Genomic DNA, 13,727 nt, shown 5'->3' with positions numbered 1-13,727 from the left:
CTTTTTCTTTTATACCTTTCATAGAAAGACAAACAGATTGACAGATTAATTACCTTGACAGATTGATTGATTGGTTGATTGATTGATAGATAGATGGATAGATGGGAAAAGCAGCAATTTACAGAAACAAGCCTACAGTTTCTGAAGAAATCTTTCGCCTTCCAGCATTGAATTGGATGCACATCCTCCTCCCGACGATCCCCTTGGTGCTGCTCTTCCTGACACTGCTCGCTGTTTGCTGCTTCAGGCTGTGTGGCCGACGGTAAGGTGTCAAGAGGATCTTTAAGGATCATAGCAGTGTTACGTTAACCCTGCCCTTCATATTATTCATGGTGGTGTCTGCAAACTGTCTGTAGTTGGAGATAACTAGTGATGTGACATTCGCAAACTATCCAACTATTTTGAACGGTACGAATGAACATTGTGGGAGCCATTATTTGTATCCATCGTTGTGCCCATTTCACTGCCTGCTCTAAATCCATTCTTTAGAGCAGGCAGTCAAAAGTTGTTGTGAATGTAGTAAATTCGAAGGGGAATGGATTTTGGGCACTGGTACAAGACTGCAACATTGTTTCATTCACTTCACTCAGGCTCTCTCAATTCAAGCGCAAATACAGAGTTTATTTTAATTAGGGATGTTCGATATTGGCTTTTTTACCTATACCGATATTGTCCAACTCTTAATTTCTGATACCGATATCAACCGATACCGATTGCCCCCCCCCCGTCGTGGAATTAACACAACATTATGCATACTTTTGACAATAAATAAAATCAGAATTTGTTATATATATATATATTTTTTTTAAACCGATACCGATCATTTCCGATATCACATTTTAATGCCAATATCGGCCGATAATATCAGACATCCCTAATTTTAATCCAACATTGCAACCATTGCACCAAGCATGATTCATTTACAATCTAATTTCCCCTTCTGCCTTCTATAACGCGATAAGGATATAAGTGTTTTCTTGGGGGGGGTTTTACTGTGAAAAAAAAGGTTTTCGGGGATATGGTCGAGGACAGATTACTTAATTCAGGGACTGTCCCCAAAAATCGTTGATGTCTTGTCACCTTAACACATTCCCGGCCATTAGATTAGACGTCAAATCGCTCTTACCTAAATTGAGTATGATGATAAATCACAGTAAAGAGTGCTGTGTGTTTCTCCATTTGATCGATCTTTCACTGTTCAAAGCAAAACACTGTTGCTGGTCCAATCAGAGACCTCTGAATGTTAGCAAGCTCATATGAATGCTAGCTAGCAAGGTGATATGAGAAGACTCAACTTGGTCTAAACTGGTGTGATTTTGACATACCTCCTTTCTCAGTCTCTCATCTGTTGTGTTTCCAGAAGTCAGTCAAAACCAACTTGCACAGACATAGGGTCCTTCTGGCTTCAGAGGCACAATCCATCATTGCCGAAAAAGGAATGAGATGAATATCCTAAATGTTATGCTGTTCTGGATGTATACAGTATGTCTTTTAAAGTGGGAACTAATTTTACATTTACATTTACATTTAATTTTAGTGGTAGCTGAGAGTGTCCTGATAGAAATAGGCTCCATTTCATCTCATTCCTTGATGGATTACAATGTTGTGTGTGTGTGTGTGTGTGTGTGTGTGTGTGTGTGTGTGTGTGTGTGTGTGTGTGTGTGTGTGTGTGTGTGTGTGTGTGTGTGTGTGTGTGTGTGTGTATATGTGTGTGTGTGTGTGTGTGTGTGTGTGTGTGTGTGTGTGTGTGTGTGTGTGTGTGTGTGTGAGCGCGTGTGGTTGTGTGTGTGTGTGTGTGTGTGTGCGCGCGTGTGGTTGTGCGTGTGTGTGCCTGCTTCTGAGTGCAGGAGGAAACGGCGGCATCAAAAGTCAGAGGTGTGCCAGACAGAGCCCACCTTCCCTTCCCCAAGCCCCGCCCCTGACGACGTCTACAACGTGATTCGCGCCCAGAAAGACGACGACCTTTCTGAAACACGCCCCCAGACCAAAAACACTTCCTTCCTATGCCTCTCCTCCCCCGACACGCCCACCGGTGACTATGACAACCTCCCAGGCCGCGACACGGAGAGTGGTTTTGTGACGCTAGCGAGCACCGAGAGCTGCTTCCTGTCCCTGGAACTCAATGACCTCAGTCTGGGGCGGCGAGGTAATTTCAGTTACCCGTTAGTTTATCTAGTTAACTAAGGACACATTCTTGTTTGAACCAGGCTACTTGACTAAGAACTGATTCTTACAGGCTGGCTGGTGGCTAAGAATTGAAGGATATGGCTGGCTTTCGTTGTGATTATAAAAAGTGAATTGCGTAGGTAAATACCTTTATTCATGGCCTTTTCTTTTTTTTATCCACTTTTTCTCCCATTTTCTATATTTTCTCCCATCCCAATTTCGTATCATCCAATTCAACCCTCCCCTGTCACGAACGCTGTTTCTTGCCTCCCACAAGCCGGCTGCAATGTGGACTAAGTCATACATAGCACAAGTCCCCTCCGGTACTTGAGGTAACAGCAATCGCATCTTTTCACCTGCGCAGCTCGATCTCTCAGTGGCGAGGAGTAACGCGTGGGAGGCTCACGCTGCCCCCGACACTTCCTGATTCTACTGCGCAGGCGCACCAACCGACCTGTAGGAGTCGCTGTCCACAACGCCCGATCCCCACCCATCAGTTTCCCACCCCCTAATACGGCCAATGTGTATTAGTATGAACGACCAGCTAAACTGAAAGCAATGTGGAGCGCTGGGCTCGAACAGGCGAGCCCAGCGTCTCCGCATTCATGGCGAGCGCCTTGCCCACTACGCCACGTAGCCGCCCTATTCATGGCCTTTTCTAAACTGTTTAGTTTTATAGTTAGCTATGGCCTGTGTGCTAAAACAGATAATGCCTGGAGACAGTCTGTCCATGACTTGGGGGGTTATGGGGGCAGGGCTGCCTGAATAGCTGCCGGTCGCCTAGGTAACGAGGGAAAGACGCTTTCTCAGTTAAGTCAGAAGGTCGCGTTTCAGGCCGTTCGATCTGGGTCAAAGTGGAGGGCGCTTAGCAATGCAAGATAAACTACATTCCTTTGAGAGACAGGAGCACGAAAAGACAGAAAGAGACGGGCGAGTTAGACGGCCACCTCAAGGTCAGAGATGACAAGTTACAGAGAAAAGGAGTTGATATCGCTCTTGAGAGCTAGTTGGGTTTTGGACACAGCTGAGACAGCAGAGAGAGAGCATAGAGTGAGGCAGGCAGCCCCCCTGTTGGAGGGAGCAGTTTATTTTGTTAGACCTTTTTAAAACCTTTAACACTTTCTGTGCCAGCCATGCGGTGCCTAGGAACCCTGTTGCGTGCCACCGCTATATTCAATGACAGAGCAATGACATATCTTAAATTATGGCTATGTGTCTAATATGGCCGTCGCTTATCAATGACTTGTTTTCAGTCAACATTGTCGAAACGGATTGTTTTTTTTAATCGGTTCATTTCCGTTTTATACCATTTTGAAAAACGCTCGTTTTTTGAAAGTTTCAGAAAAAAATAAAGATTCTGTGATAAACACCCTTTACTGGAATACACTGGAATACACAAAACACATTGTAATTTTTCGGCCTATTTATGAATTGTTTTCAAATAAACGCTAGATTATCGATAGTATATGTGTACTTATGCACGCTATAGAAGCGGGCTGAACATTTTATTATCTTATTTCCTGATCGCACACACACACACACACACATACACACATATGGCACATGCTGATATATAGGTGAAAATAGCTCTCATTATCCCAAGACTGGTAAAATAGATTCCTTACCTCAGATCAGATGTTCTCCAAAAAGATTATTCCAATTCCTGATCGCCATTCCAAATATCGATCGCGTTTATTGATCCAGCGCTGGGTACTGGAAACACATTCTCCGCTGTTCTGATGGTGGACGATGACTCCAGTAGGCTCGGATTAAATGCCTGACAAGTAAAATGTGGAAGCAGGACTTTTTTTTCTCCATGCGTTTCATTCAATCCAATCCAATGGGGTGCAGTACCATCCGGAGAGACGATAGGGGGCGGTATTTTCCCTGTTCGAGTTCAGACAGATCCCCACTGGTAATGTGAGGCTAGATTGATGAAAAATGTATGGAAATCGAAAATTACGAGAAAAAGACAAGATCTCTCGTCGTTGGCACTCAGCGGTTGGCATGAACTAACGAGAAATCTCGTCGTTGGCACTGAAAGTGTTAAAGACTTTATTCGTCCTCATTTCATTCATCTTCATGCATCTTCTTTAACCTCTTAAAAGAAGCCCCCAAAAGTGGATTTTTTTTTTACTTGAACTTGAGGACTGCATACTTTTTTTGCAAACCAAAATACTATACTTTATACTTATAGCACATGCATGAGCCTGGTATCTTTTGAAAGATGACATTGTGAAGTTCCTGATACAATAATACATTAGTGCTAATGAAATAGAGTAACATAGGTCTGAACTTGAGTTGTAGAAAAACGTGTTACTCACGTTGTTCTGTAGTAGTTAGTAGGGATGGGCATTTTAAAGAAAAATCCAGATCGATTGATCGCATGATATACTCAAGTAATCGTGGATTACTCGTGGAGGAAAACGCTGTACAAAATAAACGTCTTTTCCGGTGTTTTAGACTTTGCTCTTTTATTTTGAAACCCCCGGCCGGAAGTATTGTTGTTATTGCTAGTGGAACCTATCTATGAGCGGACAACTTGTGTCGTCCGGTTCTGTGTTTTTGAGTTAACGTTAATACAAATGTTGAGATTGTTGGTGAACAACTAACTTTAGGTTAGTTTTAACGTTAGCTAACATTAGATGCAGCTCGTTAGCTAACGTTAGATGCAGCTACAGGCAATCGATGAGGATGAAGAGCTGCTGATTTGAATCGGCAGCACGTCAAAGCCGTATATAATAGAATAGCCCTGTGGTGCGTAGGAACGACAGTGCAGATCGAAACTACCTGTTGTATTAAATTAATTGATATTTAACTTGTCCCTGTGTCCAGTCCTTTCGGTCACTAGCCCCACCCGTTCATTGTAAACAATGATGCATGTAATTGTATTAACATTATTGTGTGTTGTAGCTATGTTATACATTCTGAATGGCATTAACGTTAGTTGGTTAGCTATTTAGCTAATGTTGATAGCATTGAATAGCATCAACGCTAGCTGGCTACAACGAATTCTCACAAGCTGGTTCGAGTTTCCTCATAGCCGAGAGTAATCGATTAATCAATTACTTACGTCCATTACTAGTACCGGTACTAGTTAGTAGTCCAGAAGTAGTATTTCCCAAAAAAATGGTATGGCTGAAAGTCTTGTGATGTACCTGAACGCGTTCAATGAACGATCGTTGGGGAACGCGTTCGTATTTTGGCCGAACGTGAACTGAACGTACTGTATTTCCGCTAAATGAACGTAATTGAGAACGCGTTCATTCTCAGCGCTGTATAACGACGTTCAAAAGTGCGTTCATTCTCAGCACTGTATTATAACGGCGTTCAAAAGTGTGCCAGATTTCATATATGTCTTTCAGCCGAAAACCCAGTTAAAACACACCGTAAACAGGCTTCAAAATAATGCGGAAAACCACCCAATCGGGCAACCGCTCTGGGCGGAGCTTCGGGGAGTCGGGTAGTATAGCAGCAGCACTCGCTCAGAGTCAGACTCTACGCGGCGTCTGCATATGAGCATTGAAAAGAGTTTTAGTTAAAGTCAGTAAATGTTTTGCACTTTGAATATTGAACTTTGAGGTACAACCTTAGTTTCATACCTCAGCCTGGTTCCTACCTTGTGTTGTGTTAGTAAAGAGTTATGTCGGCACATGTTTATATGTTATATGTTTGCACAATGACTACTTTCACTTTTGGTACTTTAAGTATATTTAGATTATTATACTTAATAAAGACCATTCAAGCAGCACGTTTTTCCTCATATTTTTGAAAATATACTGTAGAGATGAAAGCTGCAGCTGCTACTAGTGTGGACTGAATGGACGGCAGCAAAGCGTTATGGAAATGCCAGTATTCTGTGGTTCTATATGGGTTGTGGCAAAACATTTGACAAATGATAGCTTGCAGCAACGTATTGAAAAAAGAACTATAAACTATAAATTAGTTCATTTTTGAAACCATGAACTTTAGTTTGAATTATGAACTATGAACTGAACTAGTTCATTTAAAAAATTGTGAACTGTGAACTGAACTAGTTCATGTAGAAACGTTCCCAACACTTAACATGTACAAATTTCATAAAAATCTGTTCAGAAATGAGTGATTAGGAGCGATTTTGGTAAAAAGTGAGAAAAAAAGGCGGCAGAAAACTATTTCCTCATTGACTCCAAAATTTCTCTTCCTGTTTGCGCTCGTGACTTTTCACCTAGATCCCTGATTCGCTCATTCCCATGTGGGGTATCATTGGAAAGCCAGACTCATTGGTTAAAACCCTGTCCAATCATTTTCGAGATCGCCAAATGATTGACGGAGGTAGAGTCACGGTGGTATTCGAAAAAAAATTAAGTCTGCCGTGTACTTCGGCGCACGCCTCACATATCGGCAGAAGATGCAGTTTCTCGGCTTTGAAGGACGACGTACCGCACTTAGTTGGTTGTATGTCTGCCATATCTCACCACTAATAGTTTTCAAATGTGGAAATCATTACCTAAAAGAAAAATTCAGAGACCAGTGAGGGTATTAAAAATAAAAAATTACAAAAGCTGGGGGAGAAGGAGCGATTCACATCCTCATTCCATGAGACCGGAAGCACCCCCGCAAGCCTGCTTCTCATAACCTCCAGTTATGTTGCCACTCCCCAGGTAACCGTGACCTCTACGACAACAGCCTGGGCCGCTCGGGGAAGAGAGACATCCATGATGGAAGTCTGGGTCGCAACGGGAACCAGCGCGAGTCGTACGACCACCGCAGTCTAGGACGCCGTACGGGACGTAGTGAACTGTACGCTGCCTGGGAGCGCGAGACAGAAGAGGAGAGGGTCTCTCTGGCACGGAGGAGTGACTTATATGAACCCAGGTAATTAATGGCAAATTCTGGCAAAAAGTCAAGTCAAGTCAAATGTATTTGTACAGTATAGCCCAAAATCACAACAAGTAGCCTCAACAGGCTTCACAGATCAACAAGTAACATCACAATATAGATCCACAATAAAAACCATCATAGAACCCCCATTTTTACAATAAATAGTAAAATATATATTTTTTTCAAAATGTATTATGGCCACTCAAGATCAAAGAGAGTTCAATGCTGTGACATAATTGAATTGAATTAAATTGCCTGAGATGGTCTGAGGCAACCCTTATGGACAGTTGGAGTTATTCAACAAATTATGAATTAAAGGTAGAATCTGTAATGAAGAATCAAACATCTAGTTTTGGTCTGATGTGTGGGTTGGAGTTGAGTGGGGATAGGGGAGAGGATGCCAGTCACACATCAGGCAAAGTGCACCAAGCAGGGCTCCTTTACCCAGAGGTTACTGTCTGACAGTGATAGATTTTTACCTTTAATATCAAATTAGATTAGATTAAAATGTATTGTCATTATTCAGCACAAGTACGAAAACACATTTGGAATCCATCCAGAGTGCAAATGTAACAGTAAAGTCGAATAGTAATATACAATGTACAGGTGATTAAACTGGGTAAACTGGGGGTGGTCACATTGCTTTCTGGGTAAAGTAGTCATTATGCATAGCAAGAGAAATGGTTCCGGTTTCTTTGTGGGCTTGTATCTCAGGAATAATCTCCTTGTCTTCTCCTCATCTTCTGCTCCTAGCTATGACCCTGCAAGACCTACGCTGAAAGCAGACATTTACCAAACCTACCTGAGCAACGGCAGGAAGGACATCTACCAAACCAACGTGGTCCCTTATGCAAACCGCAAGTCCTACCACGGTTACTATAGCAACGAGCCGAGTCTCAGCAGTACGGGACGATATTACAACGAAGCCGACTGGGTGAACAGTAATGGTTTTTATTGACCACCATATTGCCCTTATCATGTGTGCGCACACATGTGTATATATCAATATAAGCAGTGGAGTTACAAATGATTGAAAAGCTTTTGGCATGAGAAACTCATCCTATCGAGCCTATTAACAAATAACCGAGAATGAACGTTCTACCATTAGTAAATAAGCTCCAGTTTCTGTTTACACTTTCTATTGATTGAATTCCAAGTGAATTAACCTCAAATCCCTGACACGTGTATATAAGTGTGTGTGTGTGTGTGTGTGTGTGTGTGTGTGTGTGTGTGTGTGTGTGTGTGTGTGTGTGTGTGTGTGGAGTGAGGGCAAGAAAACCTAACGAAAGACAGAATGAGTTTATAAAAAGCGCCTTTAAATTAAATTTAAAAAAGATTCTTTGAGCTCTAGAAAGCATAAGCACCTTGTAATAACTGTACAATCAGTGGTTCTCAAACCTTTTCACGTCAGGGAGGATCCAACTAAATAGATCCAAAACACATCAGATTTGATCAGATCTTGTCCCAGATCAGATCAGATTTAGTTGTTCATTGGATCTAGAAAACTGTCTATTCTGTAGGTGGGAAGACAACAGCAGAGAAAATTACAATATTCAATCATTCAATCAATCGTTATTTCAATAAAAGAAATCATTGGATACCAGGATACCAAAGTATTGAATTTTAGAGTTTGTTGTATGATGATGATGATCAGTGCTTTGTGAGCCAATCAGCGGAAACTTGTACTATAGGGTCCAGACGTCCACTCTAGCAGAGAAGTAAGATAAATTTGGGCAATCTCCAATTTATATAGAAACATAGAAACAGTTGCCAATGCAGCTCTCGTCTCTCTGCTAGTTTATCACCAGTGATAAATCTGATGGCAGAATGGTATATTCACTCATTAGGCTAATTGGTAGGGAATTGAAATAAATATAAATATTCCTTATTGGTGGGGACATCGTGAAGGTCCAGCCGGATCTCCACATTGGGAACCACTGCTTCGTGTCGACCCGAGTATGATCCGTGTTGCAACCAATCATGTCATCATCTTAAAGCCACAGAAGAATAAAACCATGTAGGACACTGGTGTTAGTGCCTGGGACACAATGCCTAACCCTAACCTCAAAATATATATATATATATTTCTGATAATTACATCCTGCAAAACCACAGCCCCTGGGGCGGAATGGCGTGGAAATAGTCGTGTCCCGTTATGGCGCTGAGAGACGATACGGCTAGCATGCTGTTAGGGCCTTGAGAGACGATACGGCTAGCATGCTGTTAGGGCCTTGAGAGACGATACGGCTAGCATGCAGACCTTTACAGTCAGTTCTTGGCAGGACTGGGCTCTGACGTGCAGTATGTAGTCAATCAAGTCAAGATAGTGCTCCAAACATTGCCCTGCATTTTGCTTGCGAGATGCTTTTCATTCAGTAATTTTGGGTATTTAAAAGACTATGCAGTGCAGTCTAAGGGTGCTTTCACACTTTGTCCGTATCAGCCTGTCGAGTGAACTCAGAGCGATTATGTATGTATATATATTAATGAACTATTATAGACTCAGACCCCTCTGGAATGAACCGGACTCAGACCTCCACAGTTCAATTTGCCTTCCGAGTCCGCTTGGCTGTGCGGTTAACCAAGCACTCTCAGTTCATTTGTGAGGTTGACTGTGGGAAGCTGTTTATTTCCACAAGTTTGGTGACATTTGCAGTATAATTATTGCATAGAATACATGTCAAGTGTTGAGTAGTGCCTTGTGATTTTCAAACAACACTGTAGGCTACCGAGATGAATAATGGGTAGCAGCAGCTGTCATACTAGATAACGTCAGTATTTAAAGGCATAATGTTTGAAAACAGACCATGATTAGTCAATCATATTAAACAGTAATCAAATTCAATAATAAACCTCTCTTTCAGCTTAATGATTGTGATCCTTTTCACATCATGAAGCACAAATTGCTATAAAATAGCAATAAAGGGGCTGAGTTGTGAAGAAAGATGTACGGTAGGTGTGAACAGAACGTGGACTGGGATCCCATTCAGGGCAGAAGTGAACCAGACAATGTGAACACAAAGTGGACTGATTTAGTTTCTTCTCCGTCGTCTTTTTGATCCACTTGAGTTTGTTTTGCTTAAAGATGACTATGTGAAAACACCCTAAGGCACATATACCATGTGTTCCCAATGATGCAAGTATGAAATGTCATCCTCTCTCTCTCCTCAGTCTAGAGAAGCCATAAAAATAACCTCCAAACAAAAAATCCAGCCTTTTTCCTGAATTAATCACACAGAGCGGCGAGATTGACTAGGATTCTTGAGTGTGTTCCTGGGTGTTTGTGTGGATTATTGAGTGTGTTCCAGAGTGTTTGTGTGTGCAAGTGTATCTGCATGGTCTTGTTATGCTGCCTTATGCCTTTTTGGGGTCAACGTTAAGGTCATGAACTCCGACCCTGTGCTGTGCCTGAACCTAAATGACATCACATTACCTGGAAAGCAGCAGGCTATTTCTACGCTGGGAAAGTTGACATGGCAGCACATCCGTGTCCTTCGTGGTGTCGTCTTAACCCTTTCACTGCCACACGACAGGTTAACCCTTTACTATCACACAACCGACGGTCTGTCGTGTGGCAGTGAAAGGGTTAACCGGCTGTTGTGTGACAGTGAAAGGGTTAACCTTCTGTGTACGCCTGGGCCTCACCACGTTGTATGAGCAGGAAATTATACTTAAGTGAAAATATGGGTACTCTCTCAATCTTACTCAACTAAAAGTCAGTGTATCTGGCTAAAAACACACTTGAGTAAAAGTCTAAAAGTTTCTACTTTTAAATGTACTAAAAAGTAAAAGTAAAAACTTTTTTAAATTGTTTTATTCGGGGGCAATGAAATGTTCCGTTTCGTCCTCTTCATCACTCGTACTATCGTTTGTGACCATCTTCTGTAGCTTGTCACTCTGACAGTCTATTCTTCTGATAGCAGGTGTTTAATCAAAGATCCTCGCTTTCTAGTCTTGCACAAGGACTAATCAGCATGGGTATGGGCAAGTTAATTTTCCATTGATGGGGATTTGATTGGCTGTTTTTAAATAAAGAGCGGCCGCAGGATTAATAACGTTAACGTTATTTCGGCCAGAGAAACAAATATACTGATTAAAATAGTTGGACCCGCGAGATTTGTACTTTGTAGATCTGCATTTTAAATGCAAGGAGTAAAAAGTCTGTTTTGTATAAAAAAAAATTAAATCTCTGAAATGTAATTGAGTAAAAGTACAAGTATACAAACCTAATACTAGAGTAAAGTACAAATCCCCCAAAACAGTACTTAAGTATTATAACGAAGTACAATTACTCAAGTACTTTACACCCCTGCATAGGTTTTATATGGGGACGTCAGGGACATGTCCCTACCAAAGCCACGGAAACACAAATTGTTCCTACCAAAAGAATTGCAGAGTGAAAACTGTAGTTTTATTATTATAATTCACATCAATGCCTTTTTATCAGTTGTTCAACAGCAGGCCTTGCTCACACCGCTCACCTTCCCTCCCCGATAAGTCAGGTGTGTTCTTTTTACACAGACTGTAGACCAATATGTAGACTGCCCATACGCTTTTGTTGTTCTCAGACAATAAAGTTGGATCTAATGTAATGTGTCTGATGTTCTGAAAAAAACAGATATTTTTTTACTACATTTTCATTCTTACCTGACAGTCTCATGAGCACAACAAACGTGTTGTAAATCTCACATCCTAATGTGTCAGTGAGCACATTGAAAAGTCATAGGCACACCTGTAGACTATTAATCTCTGAAATCTCTTCATTTGGTAAGGTTTTTTGGACCCAATTTAATATCAATTTGTATGCAGCAAGTGCACATGTAGGAGAAATACATCAGTTCAGGAGGTTAATTAAAGAAAGTCGTCAGGATCATCCGATGCTCTTTGTAGCTCAAACTGTATTTACGCTCAAATGAGTGCAAAATAATTCATACCCTACCAAATCAAACCTATGCCCTTGTATGACTGAAATGGGACATACATTCTCTATAAAGAAACATTTTCCAATGCTTTGGATAAAACTCTCGACTTATGAAGGAATGGTTGTCTCAAGCCAAGGGGATATCCAAACAGCTTACTTAACTTAAGTTTATTTTATTCCTTTTTCAAATAATAGTTGCAAAATGTATTGCGTGGCCAACTTCTTTGAGTAATCTTACATGCGCATTGTCCAGCAAGACGTGTTCGTGACCATCACTATTACCATTCTTTGGCTCGGAGTATTAATTTCTGGTTCCATTGGGAAGTGCTAGAGCCACAGTGCTGACAAGTGGATCCAGGTCACGGTGCAAAGAGCCTCTTTCCAGAAGTTACCCCATGACTTTCTCAGCGTATAGTAGATTATGACATGTGAATTGAAGCCATATGATTATACAACACACACACGGACTGTTTTTAAAATGTTTTTTTCAAAGCTCAAAACGGGTAAAAAAATTTGGTATATCCGATGCAAAAAATATAAAAAGATCTATCAGATTATAGATTCTGTTGATAAAACAGGTGATTTCTTGTTGGATTACTAAGAGACATGATCAAATGTAAAAGGGCATTTTCTTGACGATATGATGATGGGATCATTTAAATTGTAGCCCAAAATCAGACCTATGAACCAATGCAAGCAAGTAACCTTTCCATCCCTGCGTATTGGAAGAGGGTTGTACTGTATATTCATCTGGAGAGCCTGCAGCCCGACCACCATAACAGCATGATGACCAAAGAGAATGATCAAATACTATGAATTGTAACATTGTTTATATGAAAACAGGAATATGTGAACCTGAATGCTGCCTTGTTCCAAGTGAATTATCTTGTACAATTGTGACTGGTTTGTATGTTTGTAATATCAAAATAAACAGATGATAAAAATGAATACTTGTCTGTGTACGTGAACCGGTAGGTTCCAGTGAAGACAGCCAACAATGCAACAAAATATATGGTTCGTTGATCGAAGCCAACTTCAAAACTCTTGCCCCACACGACATGAATTTCTTAACATATAGTATATATAGTAAGAGCAAATGATTATCTTGTAATGAGAAAAATTTCAACAAAAACTGGCCATAATGGGATAGCTGTGATTTCTGGACATTAAGTTGTATGAAATACCTGCCAGTAGTGTAGTGCAGGGGTTCTCAAACTTTTTAATACCGCAACCATTTTATTTGGAGACCCCACACTTAATGTATCACGTAATTTCAACGTGGAGATAAGGAATATCAAAATAAAACCACACGTTGTTTAACTTGATCATGCATATTTATTAGAAATCTTTATCACAGCACTATGTTATCAATACACATTTATAAAATGAGGCATATTTAGCAAAAATATGTTGCCAGAACATAAAGATATATTTTTTTTTTTTTTTTTTTACTTGCCAATGCGCAACCCATAGTTTGAGAACCGCTGGTGTAGTGGAAGCAACGCTATTAGCTTACTTACTGAGTCCCGTGGTTGGAGTTCTGACTGAGCGAGCCGAAAGCAAACAGCCAGGGTCACGGTTCTGCATCACGTGGCACTACTTTGTTTCTTTGAAAAGTGTGTTTAGCCGTTCCACTGGTAATGTTGGACCGTGGTTTTGTTTTGGAGGTGGTTAACCCTTTGCCTGCATGCTGTGGATTCAAACATTTTTGGTTTCATGACCGTAATTTGCAGCCCGTCTAAAGCTTCCTGGTTCGCTAGGCCAGAACACTGACCAC

The 13,727-nt window shown here is 41.1% G+C and overlaps 1 protein-coding gene across 1 annotated transcript in view; it reads left to right on the top strand.

The window, feature by feature from the left end:
• The window catches only part of LOC311237175 (layilin-like), a gene marked incomplete at both ends in the record, with an annotated part of 21,100 nt that extends 13,113 nt beyond the window's left edge, over nucleotides 1-7,987 (top strand). Inside the window, 4 exons of the mRNA XM_084324984.1 lie at nucleotides 166-262; nucleotides 1,848-2,146; nucleotides 6,810-7,023; nucleotides 7,783-7,987. Coding sequence (XP_084181110.1) covers nucleotides 166-262; nucleotides 1,848-2,146; nucleotides 6,810-7,023; nucleotides 7,783-7,987 — 815 coding nt within the window. The remainder of the gene's footprint in view (nucleotides 1-165; nucleotides 263-1,847; nucleotides 2,147-6,809; nucleotides 7,024-7,782) is intronic.
• Between the last annotated feature and the right edge of the window lie 5,740 nt (nucleotides 7,988-13,727).

Source organism: Notolepis coatsorum, assembly GCF_963971535.1.
Source record: "Notolepis coatsorum genome assembly, chromosome: 11".
Classification (NCBI taxonomy): domain Eukaryota; kingdom Metazoa; phylum Chordata; class Actinopteri; order Aulopiformes; family Paralepididae; genus Notolepis; species Notolepis coatsorum.
The sequence above is the reverse complement of the archived record's forward strand: the minus strand, read 5'-3'. Positions and strand labels throughout refer to the sequence as shown.